This window comes from Amphiura filiformis, chromosome 11 (assembly GCF_039555335.1).
Source record: "Amphiura filiformis chromosome 11, Afil_fr2py, whole genome shotgun sequence".
NCBI lineage: Eukaryota > Metazoa > Echinodermata > Ophiuroidea > Amphilepidida > Amphiuridae > Amphiura > Amphiura filiformis.
The window spans coordinates 5,055,179-5,081,738 of record NC_092638.1 but is presented as its reverse complement, the minus strand read 5'-3'; the positions used below and the strand labels follow the sequence as shown (position 1 = coordinate 5,081,738).

Genomic DNA, 26,560 nt, shown 5'->3' with positions numbered 1-26,560 from the left:
CACAAAAGTTACTAATTGTACTTTTGTGGTAGCTTTCAAAGGATATTGTGTTAAGGTTAGAGCCCAATTGTAATAAGTTGTGAAGTTATTATGTAAGGAATAGTGATCATACAGCTGCAGCTGTGAAAGACTTGAACCTTTTCGGAGATGTAACTATGTTTCATTTGGCAAAACAGGATAATATTTTTTAATCCCAAAAAAGCATTTTATTCTGGAATGTGGAGTACATTAGTGTTGCATGCAAAGAACTTTTCTTATTAGGTTATCATTTATTATAAGGTTGCCACAAAAAAAAATTCCTGGGTATTTCACACATAGAATTCTTAGCTACATTAAATTTACACAGATAATAATATGCAATTAATTTATAATGATATGTTTTGTGTATTCTTTTGATCAAAATTCTTAGGCTTAGAGCCATAATTGGTTTTGTCCATTGGGCTATTCCATTTAAAATCCACTCACCCCCTGTGAAAGATTTTGGAATTCCAACCACAATAGTTTTCTAGATTCAACCATTTTCATGGAAAGGATGTGACTGAGTTAAAGTTTATGCCAAATTGTGTGAAATTCAACCGGATTTTTAAAATTTCAATAATTTTCAACAGGAATTGAAACTGGAATTGGAATTGTGATGGTAATGAAATCTTCCAACAGGGGGTGTGTTGATTTCAAATGGAATAGCCTATTTCAGTTTTACTTAGGCCAAAAAAAAATGGTTTGTCTCAAAGCTCACGAGTGGTTTGAAAACAAATGGTATTTGGAGAAAAAAATCTGATTTTCGCCGAATTTTTCTGGAAAAACTATTAAAAAAAATTTTGTTTTGAAATAAAAAAAAATTCTGCATTTCTTTTTTTCCAAATCTCACGATTTTACAAATGCGCGCGCGAGCTTTGAGACAAACCTTTTTTTTGGCCTTATACACAGCAAATACGCAACTAGCCCTTGAGCTGGTCACCCCTGGGGCTCTATTTTGAATTACAAAATTATACAATATCAATATTATGGAATACAAAACCCAAGGAATACAATATAAAATTTAAAATATAAAGTACATAAGTAATAGGGAGAAAATACGTATAATGCAGTATCATTTTTAGGGTATAATGCAAATCATCACAAAATAATATCTTTTGAAATAAGCAACTTATATTTAAGTATTGTTTCAAGAAGAATTAGAAAACTATTGTTTTTATTGGGATTTTTTTACAGAAAAATTCAAATGTTTAAGTATCACCAAACATGAATTTTTGACATAGTGTTATGCAAATGGTTGTTCGAGTATTACTCCTGACCTGCACCACATTTCATTTTGTTTGTGTTGCTATATATTTATTGGCTATTCCTTCATACACTGTATCATGAATATGCTAATACTAGTGTTATTAAGAAACATAGAGCCCTAGCCGATACCTATAACCATTAGCTGACCATATAATATCATTATTATACTGATTAACATATTCATGAAACATTATGAAGAATTATGCCCTTTTATCAGCATAATATAATGCACTCGTTTATACTTAAGAATACACATGATGTATACTTGTCATTAAAAATGTTGAAAAGATTCAACATTAAACTTGGAATTTTTAATAAAGCTTTTGAAATATGCAATCCAATTCCAATAAAGAAAGCCCTAATATATTTTACACATCATTTTATATCATGATCACACACCTTGCATCAGAGTACTATAATATCCAACCTAATTACAAGCACCCAGGCCTATAACCAGGGGGCGAGGTCTGCTCCCAAAATATGTGGTGTGATCAAGCAAAGTCAGTCTGAAGTAGAACATATTCAATTTTCAGTTTTTTATTTGATTGTAAACAGCATTTGCAAAGATACATTTTGCAGAAAACCCCATTGAATCTGGACAACCAGTTCAAAAGATGTGAGCAGTTAGAGAGTTTCCAAAACAACTGGAAAGAAAAGGAAATACTTCCTTTGTTTTGCTATATCTCAAAATCAATATTTCGGACTTCTGACCGATTTTGAAATGCTTGCTTGTGATTTAACATGCACTTGAAACATACATGGTACCAATAAACTATAAAAACACATTGCCTGTCATTCACTGCAATAAGGAAGTACAGCTCCTCTCAACCCTTAAATTGTAATCTCCTAACAGCTCCCCATTTCATCTGGGTGGAGTGAGGCAAGTGAGGTGAAGCACCTTTAAAGGGTAAGTCCATGTTCGAAGTGGTACAATTTACTACAGACACCAAAGTTATAATTCCTCCATATCCATGCCAATTATTGTCTAATAATTGTTATTCTTTTGAATGGTCAAACTTCATAGGTTCTTGAAAACCAACGTCTTCATTTTCGTGAAGAGGTTCTAAAACTTCAATCCAGTAGTCGAGTGTTTTGCTTTTTCTGATACTGTAGCTGTTGTCAAACTTCACAATATCTGCAGAGAAAAGTAAATGTGTCAATTGTTTCAACCTACTCTCTTAAAAGGGCATTCGTGATCCACAGCATCATCGCCCCACTTTTCTCAACAAACAAAAATTATATCACTGGAAACCTCTGGCTACATTTGTTTATGTACAAAATATTTCTTGCGGATTAATTCGTTTAGCAAAGATATCGTGAAATTTGAATTTCGTGGTATACCAGAACGAAATTACATGATGCAGTGTAATACACAATAATCATGCATAACTCGCAAACGCAAAATCGGAATCAACTGAAATTTTGGGAATAAGCTTTTTTCGTGGATATCTACTGAAAAATGTCATAAAAAGAGGATGCTAGGATCACAAAATACTCCATTAAATTGAGTATTTATGTACTCCAAAAGAGTGAAAATCAATCACTCTAAAAGAGAAAGAGTAAAATTCTTTTAGTATGATATAAGAGACAACTCACTCTTATATGGCTTCTAGAGTGACAATTTCACTCTTTTGGAAAAAGGAGTGCATAGATACTCACACTTTTGGTTCACACTTTTACACCAGAGGATGATTTAAGGAAGCCCCATCATGCACCGTAAAAGTGTTATCACTAGAGTTTCAACTGCCACTTTACTTTTTAAATCCCATTGAACTCTGTGCAAAAGATGTTGTTTTAGAATTGCCCGTGTGTCGTCATTACTTGGTCGATTTTAGATCTAAAGTGATGTATGCATGAAGGATACTTCACACCTTCTGTAGATAACATAAAATGCGAAATCGACCAACCTTATGAAGGTGTTTTTATTGTAAATATATCTGTCCAAATTCAAATTTAACCATGCAAGTGTGTATGCAGTGGGCGTGCAGTGGTGTCATGTTCACTCACACAGCTGTGCTAACCGCAACTTACTTCTGGGAAGTGCTTAAATCATCCTCTGCTTTTACACTAAGAGAGTAAAAATGTGATGATACTGGAAAGAAAATTCTGTGTTTGACCTCCTGTCATTTCCCGATGCACAGATTATAAAATACAATGAACAACATACCTCTAGATACATCCTGACCACTATCACCACCATCATCATCTTCATGCCCATCAATATCAGTTTCATCAGCATCACCATTATCATTGACATCATCATCATATCGTCATGCACATCATCATTGTCACCCCATTATAATTGACATCATCACCATCATCATCATCATATCATCATTCCCGCCATCACCACTAACATCACCATTGCAGTTGTCACCATTATTGTCGCCATTATTATCATCATCATCTTAACCATCTCTACCAACATAGCAATCGCCCTCACCATCAGCACTGTCTTCATCCTTATCATTGTAAGCTCCTCCTTCCACCTTCCTACATCTCCACCTACACCACTACCTTATCAGCAGCATCCACCACATGTCCTCTTCAGTCTTCATCCTCCACCTCCTCCTTTTCGTCTTCTTCGTCCCCTCTCTCTCTCTCCATCTCTTATGTGAAAGTAATCTTCAACTTAGCCTCCTTAAGACTTACATGTGCCAGGTTGTGAGAGAACCAGCTTGCCATCTTCAGGTACACCCAGATAACAATGATACTTTCTTTTCTCCAACACGGGGGTAGCTTTCTTAGTGCCAGATTCATCTAATTTCTTAACTGTAAATGCTATGTCTCGCTCCTGGGTCTTAAACTCATATCTGCAAGAATAAAGAGGTGTATAAGGCAAATGAAATGGGTTTTTTTTTTAATTTATCGTAATTGTTTACGTTTCAAGTGAGCTGGGGTCATGCTATTAATTTGTGAAAAATTATATATTTAGATGCTGCAGAATAGGCATAATGTTTAAGATTTTAGTTTAAAGGTCTGAGCTTTCCATCCTAGGTTGATTTCTTTCAGGATTTTATTATGTATCATGAAAAGATTTTTTGTTTGTTTTTTGTTTTAAGCAGGATGAAAGACAAAAAACTTGAGAAGAAATAGATAAAGATTAAAAAAAAGATGATGGCAAGATGCTAGTTTCATATGTGAATGCCAGGTATACTACAGAGATGTCTCAAAGTACCGGCGGGAGTACCGGCAGCTGGCGAATACGCCACCGGCTACGGATTTTAAACAGTCGGTTACGTATTCACCCGATTGAAGAAACAAAGATAATCAGTTGTGAGCTTGCTACAATCTCGGTAAAAGTTCTTGGGATGTTTTTCTGTACGTCACATCATAGGCATTCAAGGTCACGTGCACACCAATCCCCAAACACACGCGCATCGCGTAAGATCACAATGATCAGAGACTTGTAAACTAGATAAGAGGAAAGCTTTTGACAACGCTGCACATCTCTTCCGTAATAATGCATATTCATATTGGTATAGCCAATTGAGGCTAAAGAACTATAGCATGATCCCCAAATGTGGGACTTCAGAACTGCCGGAGCATACTGCAGTTACTGTCCGTTTTCCTATACACAATACACAGTGCTCTCACCATTGACGCGTGACCTCTACAAATGATGCATGTTGAAGAATGGACACTTGCCTAGTTAACATCACTGTGTGAAAAATAACCAGCCAATATTTTATTTATTCTCCAAAACTTCTAGCAAATATATTTCTCTAACATGACCTAAAATTACAGCTAGGTTAGATGTTTAGAAATGGTCGCACTTTTGTAAAATATGAGTGAGGGCAAGGCATAGCTAGCCAACTCCCCGTGTTAATTGAATTGAGATTTGACCGAAAATATTGGTATCGGACCGCTCACTTCTGAAGGATGCCACAAAAAAACGGTAAAAGCTACATTTAAACTATTCTAAATAGGTTCTAGAAAATATAGTTTTGTAACATGTCCTAAATTTTTAGCTAATTTAGATGTTTGGAGAGGGTCGCACTTTTGTGTTTTAGGAAGGATATGTAAACGACAGATAACACCAAAAATATGAAGAAATTATTTCCAAACCGTGTTAAGTCAACAATCATTATGTTGCTCATTTTGAAGAATGCTGGTTAACAAAAAGCAGGCCTTTGTCTCATTTCGTGAACAAAGGTACACATACCATTGTTTCCTTTCGTTTCCTTTATAATGGGTTACCCAACTGAAGCTATAATACCAGCTTTATTGCGATGTCGCACATTGAAAACAGACACTTGTGCACAACCAGAGAAGATCTGATTTAATCAGTTGAGCTGCTTCAATGAGTGTTATCTTGGTTTAATAGCTTTTAATGGGGTTTAAGTCCTGCAAAGGTCGAGATGAATTCTACTGTAGACATGACTGCATCATGGAACCTGAAAACGGGACCCTTAACCACTCCACATATACTCGTACCACGCCACCGCCCCCCCACCCCTCCATGTAAAGGTAGAAAAACTGGATTTCAAGTGAATTCATCAATCTTATGACCTAATGCAGAATAAACCAACGTTATAATTATACATACAAGAGCAAACTATCAGGTCTGGTTACTTTGTACTGGAATTCCAGACTAACACCCGGTTCTAGCACTTTGTTAACTAGGGTTCGAGATGACACCACACGGCCTTTCATGTAATAGGATTCTGGTACTGGAAGTGCTGGTTTTACCTAAATGCAGGGAAGAAATAAATGAGGAATTAAACAACGTAATTAAAAACTGGTAGATAAACCATTCTTACATGTACCTCGTAAATGGAGTAAATGTTTATGGCTAAGGGATTGTTTTTGCTCACTTTCTTCTTTTCTCCCAATCGGTCATGTTGCTCTGGTTTTTGTATTACATATCACTACTAACCCCTATATTAGTGAAATAATTATTGAGATCTTTGTTATCATTGCGATATATTATAAAGTGAATCTTTATTTTTAATTTATTCTTTTCAACAGGGGCGTAGCAAGCAAATGGACAGGGTGGACGAAGTTCCCATGGGCCCGAGGGTTCAGGGGCACCAACAAATCGAAAATGAAATAAGAGGTTCAGCTTGAGGTTTAGATGGAGGAAAGTAGAGCCGTCATGGCTGAAATTGTAACACTGACCATACTTTCACTTTATTATATGTAAGTGTAGTGTATTGTCAACACTAAAGTGGTAGGGTGGTTTGTCCTATTGTACCATATCTTGATGGGCCCCTGTAAGATTCGCTATAAGGCAGTTTAATAAAAATTATACTCCAAATTAATACTCTTCAAATTTAACATTTCCATGTTTGTGGTATTAACAATATTGGTAGTAAGAGGCCCTAGTATGTCGATAAATATATGAAAATTGTGTTGCCATGGTCAACATAATTATAGAAAAAACGATTTAATAAATTGCCTTCATCAGGCGTAATACTATAAACAATCTCGACAGAATCTATGAAGGTGCGGGTTGTTGAGGGGCCTAATGTATTCAAGTTTGACATTTTTGTTATTGTCATGACTGTAATAAAGACGAATGTGAGACAGTTAAGGGATCTAAAATGAGCGTTTATTGCGTTTCGACAGTATTTTTTGTGGGACATGCGAGCACCTCAGACCTATCGAATTGCATTCTGAATACGAAGCATGTCTTTCTGATATCAAATAATTTTCATTTTTGAAAATCACAATATAATACAAATTTTATGACAAATTATAAAAATTTGATATTTTTCAAATTTTGATATATAACAGTCCTCGAAGTAAATTATATAAATCTAATGATATATTCTTAAAGTGTATGTAGCAGGGAGGAAAAGCCGACGGTCAATTGAAAATTTTGACCTTTCATATTGAAGATATGGATTTTTCCCCAAAAAGACCTAATTTTTTTTGGTGTTTTGGGAAAAAAATCCATATCTTCAATACGAAAGGTCAAAATTTTCAATTGATCGTCGGCTTTTCATCCCACATACATACACTTTAAGTATAAATCATCAGATTTATAAAGTTTACTTCAAGTATTGTTAAATATCAAAATATCAATTTTAATGATTTGCCATAAAATGTGTATTAAATTGCGAATTTCAAAAATCAAAATTATTTGATATCAGAATGACATTCTTCGTATTCAGAATGCAATTCGATATGTCTGATGTGCTCTAATGTCCCAGAATAAATACTGTCCAAACGTTCATACCCCAGCCCTTAATACGGATATATTATGATGAATCTCAACACAAGGAAGTATAGTACTCTTGCTGTGTAGAAATTTGAAATATAAACTTTATTGAAACAACACAAAAGTTTGAAGTCATACACGAAAGTTGTTATAGAGGGAGTGGGTCAAAAAGGCCGATTACGTTAGTAAAAATTAAGCTATTAGCCATAATATACGATCTTTTAAAACGATTTTTTTTTCACAACTGATTTTTTGCCATAACTTGTAATGTTTACAAACGTACACGCCAGTCCCAACTTACACGTAATTGGACTCAACCGAATTACAAAAGCAAATTTGAATTATTATGACTTTGAATCCCCCATTAGTACACCGCAGTTAAGCGGCTGAGATAGTAAGTGTTCTGTCACTTTACCACATTAGTTTGGCTTAAAATGACCAGAAAACTTTCCTGACAGACTAATAATATTGGAGAACTTTTTGGCAAAGAATAATCAAATTAAAATTTGACCGAAATCGTATATTAACACTACTATTAATATTATTAAAACGTGAAAGTGCATGGTGAAAGGAGCCATGTACGTAGGAGTGTACTTTGTGATGTAATCGCAATTATTGTAGTCTTATTGTTCCCTATTTCAATGTCAAATATTTTCTATAGAAAATTAAACGGACAGATAATATGTCAATTGTTGACAGGGAATGATTTATGTAACTTTTATATAAAACCAACAACCAAGATTCAAAATGTTTGCTTCTTGTTTCCCCTGTGTTAATTACTTAATGTTATCTGGTATATAGTGTGACTGGTTAATCTGTTTGACAGCGGTCTTAAAATTCATTATATTAAAGTTAAGTATAGAAAAGTGAGTCGCAAATGGCCATTTGCCAATTTATGGTTAATTAAACCATATAATTTTGGGCCACTTACATTCTTAGTTGCCTAGAAATACTGGAATTTTCGATGTTTCACACTTACCTTAGAGGGAAAGGAGAGGTTCAGTCTCCTAACGAAAACACTTTCGTTTTATAGGACTTCATCGAACTCTTGGGTTGTTCCCTTACGAAGGTTTGGATAAGGGTAATAAAGGAGATGTTAAAAGGGCCCTGTTTTGCTCCCGTCCATGGGCCCCGAGGCTCTTGCTACGCCCCTGCTTTTCAACATTTAAGGTTGTCATGGAAACTCATTAACAGTTTTGCCACAGAACGGAATATTGTTAAATATTCCTCTCGACACTAATTTCCCTTAATACTGTAACGTAAAGAAATCATGTGTACTACAACTTGCCAGACTGCGGCCCGCCAATCGTAGCGTTTGAAATCATATGCGTTAGAAACAAAATCTTTGAACATCTTTATACCTAAAACTTGATAACTTTCAATGGTTTGAAGTGTAAATAATTAATACCTCATTTTAAATGATTAAATTCCATAAACAGACTTACTATATTTGTGCATTGCGGGTCACCCTTCTCACCCTTAACTTTCCCTCCGTAACAGACTGGCAGTATTTCAGCTGGCACCGCGCTAAGCAGTGCTTCCTGATAGTTACCTGAAGAAGATAGTGTTAAACCAATCACAATTTTAGTTGGCATAGAAGGATTTCAGTCGGCCAAAACGACCGTACCCCCTTCCGACCACCGGGACCGACCAGCCTGATAAATATAAATGTTTTGAAAGATGAAAATGCAGAGGACGTCGGAAGTAGATTCTCCCGATTTCTTCACTACTTAAGAAAAACGGTTGTAAGTAGAACCTAAAGTACAACCTAATATGGTTCCTAGCTGTCCTGTATGTGGAACCTTAAATGGTTCTACAAAGAACAGAAAAGGGTTCTGGAAAGGCTGGAACGAACCATTTTAGACCTGAAAAGGGTTCTGCACAGGCCAGAAAGAACCATTTTGGAGTTCTTTCAATTTTCAGAAACCCTTTTGTCTTTGGGGTTCTATATACAGGACGACCAAGAACCCCTTTTGTAAGAGTGTTAACAATAAATAATTAGTATCTACTTACTACCGACGATGATCATTTTCTGCCGAGTCTGTTCCCTAATGAATGGCTTTACAGCTGCCCATAGTACATAAAACATCTTAGGACAATTGATGAGAACCATCCTACGTAGCAGTTCAGGATAATGTAATTGAAACATACTCAGTACCTGTAATGTGGCAAAGAACAGAAACATTTTAGAGCGTAAACGATTGGAACTCAGTGGCAGTGCCTGGTATATACAGGGTGTCTCTGAAAGAACTGTACCGTCAAAATTGTATTTGTTTAGCACTGTAATTCCTGAACCAAACAAGAATGAATAATTTATGCAATTGCAGTCTCTTCCCTAAAAAAACGGTATATGTGTATATCCCAACTATTATACCGGGTCAAAATGATGCAACCGGGATTTTATTTACTGTTTTTATGTGCAAAAACTGTTGGGGACTTCAACAACTTTTTACTGCCAGATGCCTCAAATCGTAGTACATGGAGAAACTTTGTAGCCACCTGCTTCGCAAGCAAATGAAATGAATGTATGAATGAATGAATGAATGAATGAATGAATGAATGAATGAATGAATGAATGAATGAATGAATGAATGAATGAATGAATGAATGAATGAATCCAAGGTGTTGTTTTGGCTCCAGAGTAAGAGAAATTACCACGTCGCCAAGAATGAATGAATGAATGAATCAATCAATGAATCAATGAATGAATCAATGAATGAATCAATGAATGAATCAATGAATGAATCAATGAATGAGAGGAGGGGGCTTGATCCGAATCCTCGGCAGGCTTGCCAGGTCTTACCTGTTTACCAAAGTCCATGCCTGGTTTCCAGAATCCTTGCTCCTCCATTCCTGCCATATCACAGATGATTACTATACCATCTACGTCTTTCTTAAACTGAAAGGGATACGTTTTATATCAGTATTTTAAAGTTCAGATCATACATTATACTAGTATATGGCCTCTACTTCAGTACTTCTATATGTTTATAGGCTTGCTGATCAGGACCATCGGTAAATATCCACTCGTACATGACGTATAATACAATACCGCCTGACTCAGTTTTTGTGGCGCCCTCTACGGAGGGGCCACATATAGGCATGTACTTTGTGAAATCTTCTAATTTCAGTCTTGCTAGATTTACTCCTTAATTGTTTTGCTAAAATTATGCCCAGCTCAGAAATAAAACCACAATATGCAAGGATTTTATTTTATTATTGTTTTCTGATATGCACGGGATAAAATGATGTGTGTATATTCTTTGTTTAAAATACAAAATTAATGGACTTATAAAAACACCAAATAACCCGTGACCTTTGTATGGTTTAAACCAGTTTACCGCCTCTTAGAACCCGATAGACGGTGACATTTGACCATTCTAATTATGTATGTTTTGAACATGTTTGCACATGAACTAGTTGTTTACAGTGTGAAGAATCTACAACATGCTCATCTATCAGGGCACAGTTCTTTAACCCCAATACATTTGTGCATTCATTGAATGACCTTTGAAAATGTGAGTACAAAACTCATACTTTGCAAATTAAGGTCAAATTTTGCACTATGATTGTTTAATTGAGGTTATTGATAATATAGTGATTGCACACAGTGCACCTAATCCTTAAACAAACACCAATTAATTATAGTTGACCAACACAACCACTGACCAAACATGAAATCACTAATGGTTTATGTGCTTGAATACAGCTCAGTATCTTTGTGGTGACTATCTCTGATAAAAAACAAAACATTAATTAACGAAAATCAACCCTGGTCAGCAGAGAAAGGAATAAATTTTGAAGACATGACTGTGTTGAAGGTCAGAAGTTTATTTGCAAAAATAATATTTATTGTAATATGCCTAACTGCTGGGATGGGTTCCTAGCAAGGTAAAGTGAAAGAAACCCCAATGGCTATTTTGTCTGTTTAAAATAGAGTTCTATGGCCGACTTAAAGTCATAATTATGACGTAATTTTGTTATTTATTAATTAATTTTTAGCAGAATTAATAACATAAAAATGGGCTGTGCCTGTTTCATGAAGAATAACGATCGATCTTACCCTTGATTTAACAGGCCTGTCAATTTCTTGGTATTGTTTGATATGAAAGGAGGGTATGATTGTTTTGTATTAGTTTAAGTATTTCCTAGCCTCTCTTAGCCACATGGTTGGCTACAAAAGACACAGAGTAGCCTATACCTTATAAACTGGCATGAGTGCGCCGACCCCAAGTTTTCAACATTTCAGGATTGTTTCTGGACGGAGGTCGGGTGAAAAACGAAATTACGTTTACATGACTTTGTCGAAATTCGTCGTGTGACAAGAATGAGTGTATAGATGACTAGGGGGAAGCTTACTTATTTGTGTCTTCTAGTTATCCATCATATACCCTAGGCCCTGATAACGAAATTCAACAATATTCAATATCCAAAGCAATATCCTCACTACAACGGCCCCCAAAACAGAACTCCCACCCCACATAATCGCAAATTGACACGAAAGCTTCATTCCATGAAGCATTTCTCTCGTATTTGATCATCTTCTACTCTTCCCTAAAAAAATCATTATAATACCAAATCTAATCACCATGGAATTCACCATATCCCGTCCAGCTCACATTGGGCGCCACATTCCTTTTTTAAAGGAATTTTTATCTTCGATATGATTAAGACATTTACTATAATTGTGAAAATCGCGTTCATGTCATACGGGACAAGCTATGATGGTGTTGTGGTAGTACGTAAGTTCCTCCGCATTACTTAATTTTTATAAGGTGTCAATAAAGCAATGCAATCATAATAAGGTGGGTCATCCCAGCAAACACAAAAACGTTTTAAAAACGTTTTAAATCAGTTATATTTTGGCTTTTGGTTTAGGTAAAAACGTTTTAATAACATTAAAATGTCGGGTTATATAAAGGTCATGATAACGTTTTAAACGTTTGGTATGAAAACACACTACAACAATATTTTTAAAATGTTTTCAAAAAATGTTATTGTAAACTATTTTTGCAAACATTTTTGCCAAATATTGTGTCAATACTTAGGTATATTAAAATATTTGAACCCAGCAAACACAGAAATGTTCTTAAAATGTTTGGTTTTTTTTCAAAACCTTTTAATAACATTTAAATGTCGGGTTTTATAAAGGTCATGAAAACGTTTTTAAAACGTTATTGAAAATATTTTGGGCAAACATTTTTCTCAAAATATTTATTCAACCCCAAAATAACATTCTGTTTAGAATGTTTTTTATCACATTTTCAAGAATGTTTTTGGAATGTTATTAAAACGCTTTTATACCCTTTACATAACCCGACATTTAAACGTTTTCTGTAAAACATTTTTGTTTGCTGAGCAGTAGATTTAAAAAAAAAAGTTTTTAAGGTTATGAAAACGATTTATACTCTTAATATACCCTTTATATAACCCGACATTTAAACGTTTTCTGATAACCTTTTATAACCTTTTGCGAATGATGTCGAAACGTTTTGTGTTTGCTGGGATAATTATTATGAGCTTCATTAGGTATGTTCATAAAATTTTGAAGTTCAATATTTTTAGCTGAAAGTTCTTTCATTTGAAAGAGAATCAAATTACCTAAACAATAAGGGGTCAATCATGTTTCTAGTGCATATACTTTTGAAGTTACAGACAAAAATAGTGTCACCAAATTGTCCAAAATTTTGTGTGTGAAATTGTGACAGCAGGCACATGTACAATGTACACTACTGTATGTGACCCCAGATGACCTCCTATTCTTTACTGTAAGAAAGCTGTTTTGGATGGTCTTGATTTACACACAAATTGCTTTTGAGCTAAATCGAGTGTCGACTTGGTGGAACATGGATTGCACTATGTGATAGTTTATGAATCCATTATTATCCCAGTACCAACATAAGTCAACATCACTTAGGTTTTGGTTGTCAAAATTAATTTTTAGTAATTTTTTCCATTGAGCCCCACAGTAAAGCCATTTTTGGACCGTACAGGCACATTCCACTTCCCTATGGACGAATAGCGCCACCTATAGTGTGAGATGTGAGCCTGGCTAGCTTCATAACCTGTAAAATCTGCATTTAATTGTGGAAATACCACAAGTATCAAGTATGCAACCATCTCCAGAAGTTCGACTAATCAACATAACTGCGCACAACAACCCTGATCGTTTGGCTCCACTAGAAGCGTTGACCAGTATTCGTCCCGATCCAGAGATCCAGATCCAATGCGTTACGTACTTCCCAGCAAACACAAAACGTTTTCGACATCATTCGCAAAAGGTTATAAAAGGTTGTCAGAAAACGTTTAAATGTCGGGTTATATAAAGGGTATATTAAGAGTATAAAACGTTTTCTTAACCTTAAAAAACATTTTTTGACAATCTACTGCTCAGCAAACAAAAAATGTTTTACAGAAAACGTTTAAATGTCGGGTTATATAAAGGGTATAAAACGTTTTAATAACATTCCAAAAACATTCTTGAAAACTTGATACAAAACATTCTAAACAGAATGTTATTTTGGGGTTGAAAAATATTTTGCGAAAAAATGTTTGCCCAAAATATTTTCAAAAACGTTTTAAAAACGTTTTCATGACCTTTATATAACCCGACATTTAAATGTTATTAAAAGGTTTTGAAAAAAAATACATTTTAAGAACATTTCTGTGTTTGCTGGGTTCAAATATTTTAACATAATGTTATTTAAGTATTGACACAATATTTGGCAGAAATGTTTGCAAAAATAGTTTACAATAACATTTTTTGAAAACATTTAAAAATATTGCTGTAGTGTGTTTCATACAAAACGTTTTAAAACGATTTCATGACCTTTATATAACCCGACATTTTAATGTTATTAAAAAGTTTTTACCTAAACCAAAACCCAAAATATAACTTATTTAAAATGTTTTTAAAACGTTTTTGTGTTTGCTGGGTTAGGCCTAATTTTCAATGCAACACGTTGTAGAAATACTTGGTTCTGATTGGCTGATATATCTCAACGCGATGTGGATATTTTGCAATTAACGCGTTGCCACAATCCAGGTGACTGATTTAGTAATTATGGCTAAAGCGTTACGGATTTTTTCCAATAAGGAATGCGTGTTAATTAATTAATGAGTACAAACTATTTTGTTACCTTTTTGCAATTTTCCTTTATTCTATTTTCAAGTGTCTCGTTTAATCTGAGCCATAATTTCATTATGTCTCTGTTGGTAGCAGAATGCATCAATCCTGTTCAAGAACAACAGAAATCAGTATAGATTTTATATTAATATAGTAATAATATCATTAATTAACTTCGATTCTAAGTACATATATGTAAAGTTTTAATTAGTAAATACTTTATGCAACTCACAACATCGCCACAGGAGCACATATCCAAGGCCAGCTTATTTCAAATCTCCGCTTCGCCGACGACATTGTTCTCATAGCAGAAACACCCAGGGACCTCCAAACATTTGTGGACAAAGTATTCAAATAATAGCTCCAACCTAGGGCTCAAGATCAACATCTCCAAAACTGACGTTCAAGTCATTAGTAGACAAGAAACCCAGCTCAACATCAATATTAATGGACAAAATCTAAATCAAGTAAATGAGTTCATCTACCTCAGGGCAAAATATCTGGCAGAGGAACATGCAAGGAGGATGTCAAACACAGCATACATGCATAGGCAAAGCGCTGGGTGCAGTTCAAAGACTACAGCCAATCTGGAATGCAAAGGATATTCGCCGCTCAACCAAAGTTGAACTGTATAAAGTACAGTTCTCTCCATCCTGCTATATGGGGCAGAAACCTGGACCTTGAAAAAGAGCTAAAAAGGAAGACGAGAATCGTCTGCTTGTCTTTGAGATGATGTGTCTGAGAAAAATCTTGGGAGTATCTCGACTAGACAAAATTAGAAACTCAACCATCCGTCAATCACTAGATATGAACCACACCATCTTAAACAGAGTAACTCAGAAACGACTGCGATTCTTTGGACACATCCGAAGAATGCCAAACACAAGGTATCCAAAAATCCTCCTGGAAGCAAGCATACTTCCACAACGACCAAAAGGAAGACCCGCAAAGAGATGGACGGATTGCATCAACAGACTCCTCAACCATTAACTTGACATCCCTGGTGGAAGCTGGAAGGCTAGCAACACAAAGAACAACCTGGCAAAGCATCATGACACAGATGGCAAGGCAGAGTGATTCACCCGTGCCGAAGCCTTAGGTCAAGGTCAAATTAGTGAATGGATCACTGAAACAAATTTAGTCAATCTTGTTTTAACACTTAATTTTGCCTATATGCAAATATGCAAAATATCCATTTTGCAAAAGTATGTGATATTGCACGCAGCACCGAGTCATCGTACATGATAATGGCGTACCTCTGTTATCTCGTTTGCCATATGGGTCTAGGTAGACTGGCCTTCCATCGGCGTCATCTCCGATGATACCACCTCCCCAGTGCTTGGCTAATACCTATTCACAGGAATTAAAAGGGTTTAAAAAAAAGATAAATGTATTTCAGTATGACGTATATCACGGTTGTTTGATGTGATAATTTGTTGCATTTTTTAACAAAACATTACACAATTCTAGACCGGGAAAATACCAAATAACTATCACAATAATATGTACATGTCCAGCTCGTTTTTAACATAAATTTGCCTGTCTTTTCCAACTTATTAATCTTTTTCTGCTTTTTTGTGGCATTTTTTATTCTATAATCTATATATTTGTGTGCAAATTGAGGGCGCTATTAATTATATTTTTTTTTTAATTTAGTCAAATAATATAAGTTATTCCTAAAATTTCATGATCAAATGTTTTTTGAAAATTTCGTTGTTATTTATTACTCTTTTTATGATGTTTTAATGCCATTATACCAGTGTCTACAAAAAATGTACCCTTTGTAAAGATGAAAACGCGATTTAAGATAAATAGCGCCATCAGTGTTCACCCTTTCTTTAAAATGACGCAGTTTTACATGCTATCAAACAACCGTGGTATAAAGACAAAAATACAGTAGCATTGCAGGAACTTTCTTAAAACCATAATGTGTGGTTTGCTCCGCAGCGACGCCCTCAATTTTTCTCAAATTTCTACTTTTTACATGATTGTAATGCCCAATGGTGTACCAAAATACCACGTGAAAGACTAAGCCTGAGGTGCTTTAATTACAGGAAAATTTAAGTTTCATATTAAATCCGGAGATCTCCGGTTTTATTCCGAGTTCACCAATCGAGTGATATAGCTAAAACATTGCGTGAATATTGTATCATTGAATCAGTGACGTATAAACTGTGTGCATATCGCTATTCATCTTACGTCTTGACGTATAAACTGTGTACATGTCGCTATTCGTCTTCAGCTGCGTCACCAATAAACATAATAATAATAATTACGATCGGCGAGCTAATCATCATTTTAGGCATTGGAATTAAGCAGCTATTATCTTCGTTTTACCTCATTTGTTTGGCTCGAAATTATAAGGGGACAATGTGATCAGTAGTTCTCAGTGATAACTAACATTTAAATAGGATTCTATTCTCTATACAAATCACACAATATGATATAAAATTGGATCGATTGAGCCCATATTTATTGGTCGAGCTATGAGTTTTAAAATATTGGACTCGACGTCTCGTCCAATATTTTCAAACTCATAGCGAGACCAATAAATATTGGGCGTAAAGCATCCAATTTTATCATTATTATGTGTTGGATCCAATATTTTCACACACTTGGACTCGTCAAAACATAATAATGGTTTTAAGTGTGACCAATAGTTATATAGACACAATCAATGCATGGTTCGCATTTTTCTAACGTTTGCTCTGATTGGCTCTCGCTATCTAAGATATTTTATAGAGACTCCTGTACCTCGGGCATTTCCCAGTCTGTGAGGAGTGTATCACTATGCATGCTCTTTCTCCAGTCAACATCCTGTAAATAGTGAATATTGTAATATTTAAAGCAGAGTATACCAATTAAAATTTAAATATTCAGATAACAAGAGAATGTTTATTTGTCTTTGTTTACATACAGGCGTTGGTACAGACTTGACATTTAGTATGGAATATTTTCCAATATTCGCAAAATTCCAAAACTGGTCTGGAAGGGGTCTGCATAAACCGCACGGGGTTGATAAAGTAATTGTTTGACAGAAAATGCGCTTTCCTTTAGTTTACATTATGGCGCTCATAATGTAGTGGGTTAGCCTAAAATGGCGGATTTAAGGAGACTGAATTTGATTTTTGTGGGGGTAAAATTTCTGAATTTGAGCAACATTATTCTTAATATTATCAAATTTATTGAGGTTTAAGGTGATATTTATCGAACCTAATCACCAATAAGTGTTTGTCAGAACTGAAATGCACTTGTAATCTATACAACTACAAGTTTTGAAAGTGGGAGGAGCTTTAAAAAAATATGGCTCTGAAAAGTGGTACGCACTCAAAAAGTTTGAATGGCCCCCTGACTGTACACAAAGAAACAGTGTGAGTTCATTGGTCAACCAAGAATCCATGCAGTTGTTTTTTCCCTTAAATTTATAACATCTGACCTCAGTGGGGCCATTTTAAACTTAAACGTCCCAGCAAACACAAAAACGTTCTAAAAACGTTTTAAATAAGTTATATTTTGGCTTTTGGTTTAGGTAAAAACGTTTTAATAACATTAAAATGTCGGGTTATATAAAGGTCATGATAACGTTTTAAAACGTTTTGTATGAAAACACATTACAACAATATTTTTAAATGTTTTCAAAAAATGTTATTGTAAACTAAACATTTTTGCCAAATATTGTGTCAATACTTAAATAACATTATGTTAAAATGTTATAACCCAGCAAACACAGAAATGTTCTTAAAATGTTTTTTTCCAAACCTTTTAATAACATTTAAATGTCGGGTTATATAAAGGTCATGAAAACGTTTTTAAAACGTTATTGAAAATATTTTGGGCAAACATTTTTCGCAAAATATTTTTTAACTCCCCAAATAACATTCTGTTTAGAATGTTTTGTATCAAGTTTTCAAGAATGTTTTTGGAATGTTATTAAAACGTTTTTATACCCTTTATATAACCCGACATTTAAACGTTTTCTGTAAAACATTTTTATTTGCTGAGCAGTAGATTATCAAAAAAATGTTTTTTAAGGTTATGAAAACATTTTATACTCTTAATATACCCTTTATACAACCCGACATTTAAACGTTTTCTGACAACCTTTTATAACCTTTTGCGAATGATGTCGGAAACGTTTTGTGTTTGCTGGGGTGCCACTTTTCTTAATATCCTCCCATGTTCATAAAATTGGTACATTGCAAGTGTATTTCAGCTGTGATAAATGCCAATTGCTGACGAAGTTTAAGAAATATCATCTCAAACCCCTATAAATTTGATAATAACAGTGTTTGAGCTTTGTCCCCCACAAAGCTCAAACACAGCCTCCCTAAATCCGCATTTTTAGGCAAATTCGCTACGGTATGCGCACCATAATGTAAACTCATGGAAAGCATATTTCTATCAAACAATTATTTTACATTATCTTCCGACACACCCCAATTAATATTGAGCCCGTGCGGTTTATGCAGACCCCTTCCAGACCAGTCTTGGAATTTTGCGAAAAAATATTCCATACTAAATGTCAAGTCTGTATATTTTCCTGCAACAGTAGCCAACGTTGACCAAAATACACTTCGTACAAATGCATACATAATCCAACCGAGGACTTCCTCGGATTACCGGAAGGCAAGCACGTAAAAAGTAATGCTCAAACATGTTTTAAACAGGTACACGGATCAATTATACGCCTTTTCTTTGAAGCTGATCGGACATACGGTCTTCGTGGGTCATTTTAATTGTTTTTGTATACTGTTTTTCCAATAATCAATGTAGTTAATGAGTAATATGACCTGAAAGGAAATTTGCATATTTAAGCGTTTCCGTACTGTTTTCCTAATCCTTTTTAGAGCGTTTCATTTAAAAGGCGCCCCATGAATGTGTGACAAAAATTGCTTCCCTGCCCTCTTGACTTTGACCACCATGTGTGAGAATCTCTGTAAATGGCCATTTCTTCAAGTTGACTAAATTATGTTTGATGGAAAACATTATAAGACCCCTCCACCTCCATCCCGTCCTATAGTAATCTTTGACCCCACCCCACCCGACCTATGGCAATCTGTGAAAGGTGTTTAACTTACCTCTCTGAACATTAGCTCCGACTTCTCCAAATCAAACTCGCGAGCTATAAAACAAAGACACAGAAACAGACAATGAAATAAGATCAAAGTTTAATTTATTGTCTATTGTCATGAACAATACAGCTTTTCTGTTGAATTGGTAAGCCTATGGTATTTTGATGCTTTACCAAAGTCACGTTATTTTGTACAAAAGATGAAAAGATATAGAAATAACAATAGAAATAGCACCGCTTATTTTAACAATGTCCTAACATTGAGAAATTGCCATTTCACATTTTTAAAGCTTTTTCTTTGGGAAAAAAGTTTCAGCTTGGCAGTTCAATAATGGACTATTCCAGAAAAATAGATGCAAACCCCCTATAGAGGAGTTCGAATTTCCGGACTTTTTATCCAGTCGTGACTGTTGAAAATCCAGACATTTAAAGTGTCCAAAGGTGCCAACAACCGGCAGAAAAATAGTTCAAAATCAGAAATTCTCAATTTGAGAATTCATTTTGGATATTTCCGTGATTTTTTCTTCATTTCATTCGATTTCAAAGCTTTTTCAAGTAACATTGGCAACTGGAATTTCAGTCGTTTTCAGAAAGCAGACTTGGAAATCCGGATATTTCTTTGATTGAAAAGTTACTCCTCTATAGCGGGTGTGCATTTATTTTCTGGAATAGCCCAATATTCGATTTCACCGAGCAATAAGACACTTAACGACATATACATTTATGGCAAATAAACAACGGCACAAGATATTTACACGTGCAATTTACAATGCATTGAAATAAAAATTATTGTTATTGCTTCACAAAGGGAAAATTGGTACAATTGTTGTAAATGTTAATAAAAAATTGCTACAATTTGTCGTTATTATCGTTGGGCTTTAATTTGACCCACTTTACCCTTAACCTTTGCCATATATCAAATATTGTACATTTTGCCTCAAATTAATATTACTTATAATCAGAATCGCTTGTGGTTAGCGACCCGCTGGGCTTTTTTGGCCAATGAGCGTAATCGTACATTCATTGCAAGAAGAAAGCATTGGTGTTAAGGGGGTACTACGCCTTAATAAATTTGTGACTATTTTTTAATTTTTCTCAAAAAATAATAACACACTGGTAACAAAAGTTATGTGTATTATAGGGGCGAGTAATCCAGTTAGTACACTGGAATTTCAGTGACTCAAGACAACAATGCAAGACAAGTGGTACGTTATTTATGATAGAATGTACCTCATTTCTTAACATAATTATATAATGAATCACTTGTCTTGAATCACTGAAATTTCAGTGAAGTAATTAGATTCCTTGCCCCTATAAATAAACATAACTTTTGTAACCAGTGTGAATTAGTCACAAAAAGGACCCACTTTCTCATGTTTATTGGATACTGAATCGCTCATTTAGTATGCTTACGCAGCATAAAATATAAAATATGAATTCTTCAAACCATCACACAGCCTCGGCATGATTGATATTATTGAAATCTGAATAATGCACACAAACATAGCCCTTTCTTTTCACGCTTTTCAACTTCTTTTATTCCTGCACAGTTACCATGATGGTTACCATGGCAACTCGTAAACAGCATTTCATTACACATTTAGTCAATACATTAAAAGTAACAAATTAATCCAAACTTACCTCGTAAAAACCGAAGCAGCAATTTATCATCATGTCGTTCCTGCAACACGTCTTTCAAAACTACTTTGAACTGCACAAAAATAATCAAAATAATAGAAAACCCTTATTAAGGGTAGACGAGGTATTGTTGGTCGAAGCAACCTAAAAATCGATTTTCATCATCTAGATCAATATATTATTGAAAATCAATACCTTGATGTTTTGCAAAGTTCATTCTACAAATCGTATACTTTGCAAACTTGCTTAATTTATTGTTGTTAATGAGTTATGTACGTTTTACAAAAGTGTTGTTGTTTCTGCCCTCTTTACAACGTAACTCAAGAACCGCAGCACCTATAAAAGTATATATGTGATATTTTAATTCTTCTACACACTCGCTATGAATTGGGCAATGCAGTTTTTGCCAAAGCTCACTACCATTCGTAAGATGCTGTGAACTACCAAATCACAACAGTTTAAAATAATTAATAACCTTAAGTCTTAAAGGAGGATTTCGTGATCCTAGCATCCTCTTTTTATGACATTTTTCAGTAGATATCCACGAAAAAAAGCTTATTTACAAAATGTCAGTTGATTCCGATTTTGCGTTTGCGAGTTATGCATGATTATGTGTATTACACTGCTCCATAGACAATGTGTTGTAATAATCGTTCTGGTGCTCCAGAACGAAATTCAAATTTGGCGATATTTTTGCTAAACGAATAAATCTGCAAGCAATATTTGGTACATAAACATTATGTAGCCAGATTCAGATTTCAGATTCAGATTCAACTTTATTTAACCACGGAGGGCCCAAATCAACCCAAAGGTTGTTCTTCCTTGGGGCCGTGGACATAAATACAATACATGCATAGAATATACACATTTTACAAAAACTTACTTAAATACAGATTCACATATGTGAGGACTTAATTATTTACATTATTTTCAGAGAAAACTAAATTTATATAATATATAAATTTAAACTAAAATAATAAATTAGAACAAAACCTCCTTCAGCTTATTTTTGAAAATATTTAAATTTGGAGAATTCCTGACATTGTTATCAAGGTTATTCCAAATGATTGCACCTCTGTAGGATAAGCTTCGTTTTTTAAAGTCAGTACGAGGTTGTGGAATAAAGATGTTGTGAGCACTTTGCCGAAAATTGTATTTTTTATTTGAAAAAGCTGACACAGTAAGAAGGTAAGGAGGTGCAAGGTTGTTTAAAATTTTGAAAATCCAAATTGAGATGTTATATTGATGCCTATACGAAAGTGGCTTCCAATTAAGCTGATCAAGAACAATTGCACTGGAGGTATCCCAGGGGGCTCCACAGATAATGCGAGCAGCTCTGTTTTGGATTATTTGCAATCTATTTACAACAGTCATACCACAATTTCCCCAAACTGCATTACAATATTCTAGGTGAGGAAGTATGATTGTATTATATACCATGTTCAAAATATCTTTAGAAATAAAGTTAGATTTACATTTCTTTAACATAAACATACCTTTAAGAGATTTTTCCTAACTAGTTCAATTTGCTGGGTCCAAGACAATGTATCATCAATGAGGACCCCTAAATGTTTACATTCATAAACTTTCTTAATATTAATACCATTTATATTTACAGAAGCATTTTCGATAGCATCTTTAACAGAATACAACCGTTGCCTGGAACCTATGATCATGAATTCTGTTTTCTTTATGTTAAGGCTAAGTTTGTTGCTTTGAAGCCAATTATTGATTATTTCAAGATCCTTATTTATACAATTAATTATATCAGTAGTTGAGTTGGAAGCAAAATAAATTATAGTATCATCAGCATACATATTAACTTTACAGTGTGTGACATAATTGGGTAAGTCATTAATATAAATAAGAACGGCAAGTGGGCCATCGATTGACCCTTGTGGCATTCCACATGTTATGTTACAAGTTTCAGAGAGAGGTATCCAGTGGTGTAAAAATCTCAACTTTTTTGGGGAAAAGAGGGGGGATGAGGCTGTGGATCACGAAATGCCCCTTTAAGACATTCTTATCTTATTGGAAATAATCAAAAAGTTATAACATTTTGATCAAATTTTAATAGGAAGCCCATAGTTTGGGTGCATTTGTATCTTATCAGAAATTATCAAAAATAATAATATTTGATCAAATTAATAGGAAACCCTTAGTTTGGGTGCATTTGTATCTTATCAGAAATTATCAAAAATAATAATATTTGATCAAATTAATAGGAAACCCTTAGTTTGGGTGCATTTGTATCTTATCAGAAATTATCAAAAATAATAATATTTGATCAAATTAATAGGAAACCCTTAGTTTTGGGGTATATTAATCTCATAACCTCACATTTATAGGAGAACATTGAAATTATTCAATAGACAACGATGGGACTGTGTAATAATTCTGAATATGGGGGAGTAAAATGTCCAAATGACGTGCCAAAATGCTTTCTCCCCTCTCTCGGCCTGCCATAAATCACTTGCCCCACCCCCACCACTCCCCCCCGCTTCTCAGCTTGTCCCCCACCACCCCCTTTGCACTTGCCATATTTTTGGGCTCGCAATCTGCAAAACTTAATTTGCCGAGATTAATTGCGAGGGCAGGGAGGAGGAAAATATCATTTATGCGTTTCCATACTGTTTTCCAAAGCCTTTTTAGAGTGTTTTATTCAAAATGCGCCCCATGAATGTGTGACAATTTGAGACCATTTTTGTTGAAAAAATCAGTGTCAAAATATTGATTTTTTTTTTCTTCAATGTTTATTTTGAAATGAAAGTATTATTGAATGTAGGGATTTGTCCGTCCTAGCGGTCAATATAATAGCCCATGGACGTGGCCCAAGTTCCAGCGTACTATATTTTCCACATCGGGGTTTCACTTACACCATTATAACCCAAATTAATCCGGCCCAGATTCGTATAATTCACCATATTCAATTCATAATAATGCATTTTGTGCCTAATAGATGCCGCTCTTTGGTTATACCTTAAATTATTGCTCAAGTTAAAGGCTTATTTAGTGATCCCAGCAAAAGTGTAAAAACAATTAAAATTATGTATAAGTCATTAAAATTGTCATTGGGTGTTTTTGAAATAAAAATTTGGTAAAAAACATAGGAAAACAGCGGTATATATTATCTTACATACAATACTGCATTCGGCTTAACCACTGAGGCTATGCACCATGTACACTACTAACAAAATGTGCAAAAACTGAATTTTGATCATATTTAGGATTGCTGAATAGAGCATTGAAAAACTTGGTCAAACAAGAAAATGACGCCTCCACAGTGGCCAAGAATTACCAAGAGGTACAAATTTAATGTAATAATAATAAACTGGATGATGTTTATTCATTAACGTTTTTTAGTCCTGATACATAGCAGTTTAGATGAAACTGGATTAAATGAAACAAGTCCCATTGAACTGTAACAGTACACGGTTTACACTCCTTGCCTCGGCGTTTTGTTGTATTAACTTTGGTATTCAAACTTAAATTCTTTGGTTTGATATTTCAGGGAAAATCACCTGATTTGAACTTGTCAAATATTTCTGTATTATGACAAACTAACTTCAAAATCAATTGTGTCAAATGAATTGTGGAATTTGGAAAACGCTCATTTTAATGCGATTTACCTGCGTTGGGGTGCGTTAACACAACTTTTCCCGCTGTTTATAAGCGGTTATCATTTTCTGTGGAAAGAGAGTCCAAAATCATACAATTTTCACCATTAATCAAATGTATTGAATTAACAGATGATTTTATTCATTATATATTAGACATCTATTTGTCATGTGTTTTGCACACCAAATTATAAATATGAAGTTTCTACTCCATTTAGTTTTAAAGAAATAGCTAGTTAAAATGCCACATTTTTTGGGTAAAAACAGAAATCTTTTAAAGGCGTGGAAATGGAATAGAACGCGCGGGTTACAAATTTGACAACATGGCAGAAAAGATTTTAGATACTAGTGTATGATTTGTCCATTTGAAACATTTCGTGTGGGTGGGGCGTAGGGTGTGGGTGGGGTGGGTGTGTGTGTGGGGGGTGTTTGGGTTGAGTGGTGTTCGCGTTTATTGCTGTTATGCAGTTATGAGTTATGACACAGCATTGCTGTGCCATAACTCATAAATGCGCAGATGTGTTATATTGAAACAATTAAACATACATTATGCCCTATGTAAAATCGGTATTAGCTTTTCCTCCTGCGAATGTTTATATTTATTTGTTTTTCTGTCTGTTTGTTTGTTTGTTTGTGTGTGTGTCCAGTTAGCTGTTAATCGCGCATCATCATAGTATTAAACAATTCATTCAAAACATCTGATACTATATAGTAAATGCGAGTATTATAATGTAAACATGCAATATTAATGATGTTCATGTTCGCCGTAAGCGAGAGTATACACATGTATTATACCATTACACAAATCTGTGTATGATGTACATGTTTTGGGTTTTTTGTAGATAATTTGACCTCTTTCGATGGCCTATTTATTTTAAAAAAATACACGTACCTTTTTCAATGCCTCCTTCTGCTCTTTACTTAAATCTCCAAGTCGGCCACTCATTTTAAATCCTTATAAAAATGCTTGGAAAATAATAATCTTCATACAAATCACACCACCACAGGTCTGCTGCATTATGCCTTGTTAGCCCAATCTACTATCTCCACCAGATAGTCACAGAATAATATATAGTATTTCATCGTCTAGTGCGTGTTATGAATGGGTATATATTGTGGAAAGAAATTTTAACGTCTCTGTTGTCTGTCACAATGAACGTGAATTTCAGTGCGCCAAACAATGGAGGTGGCACAATATACAACTCGCTTTGATATAGTTATGAAAATGGCAAAACAAGTGCGCATATTTTTAGCTTACATAATTTGTGTCACATCACTTTTAGTCTCATCACATTCACTCTCAAGTCTCAGTGTCCACTAAACTACTATTTGCCTAGCATCTGACATTTTTGAAATGTATTATATATTGATTTTCCAAAAAAAACCAAAAAAAAAACCAATATTTTGTTACACATTTAATGGGATCTTGTCATAGGCCTGCTAGTATAGTTTAGCATCGTGAAGGTTAATATACATAGTGCAATTCAGTTTTGTGGGCAGAACCGCGTTATGTTTAAAACTTGGTTAACATTAGATCCACAACATGCTCATCTATCAGGACAAAGTTCTTCAATTTTAACCCCAATACATTTGTACATTCATTGAATGACCTTAGAAAATTTGGGTATAAAAACTCATACTCTGCAACTTTACTATGC

At 34.5% G+C, this 26,560-nt stretch overlaps 1 protein-coding gene across 1 annotated transcript; it reads right to left on the bottom strand.

The window, feature by feature from the left end:
* Positions 1-1,219: 1,219 nt before the first annotated feature.
* LOC140164248 (SEC14-like protein 2) lies at positions 1,220-26,052 on the bottom strand. The gene is made up of 12 exons (XM_072187517.1): positions 25,795-26,052; positions 21,289-21,358; positions 19,655-19,698; positions 17,331-17,393; positions 15,833-15,926; positions 14,590-14,684; positions 10,254-10,349; positions 9,464-9,608; positions 8,896-9,002; positions 5,834-5,976; positions 3,937-4,097; positions 1,220-2,419 (listed from the first exon to the last, which is right to left on the bottom strand). The coding sequence occupies exons 1-12, from the start codon at positions 25,846-25,848 to the stop codon at positions 2,280-2,282; spliced, it is 1,212 nt and encodes a 403-aa protein (XP_072043618.1). The 5' UTR covers positions 25,849-26,052; the 3' UTR covers positions 1,220-2,279.
* Between the last annotated feature and the right edge of the window lie 508 nt (positions 26,053-26,560).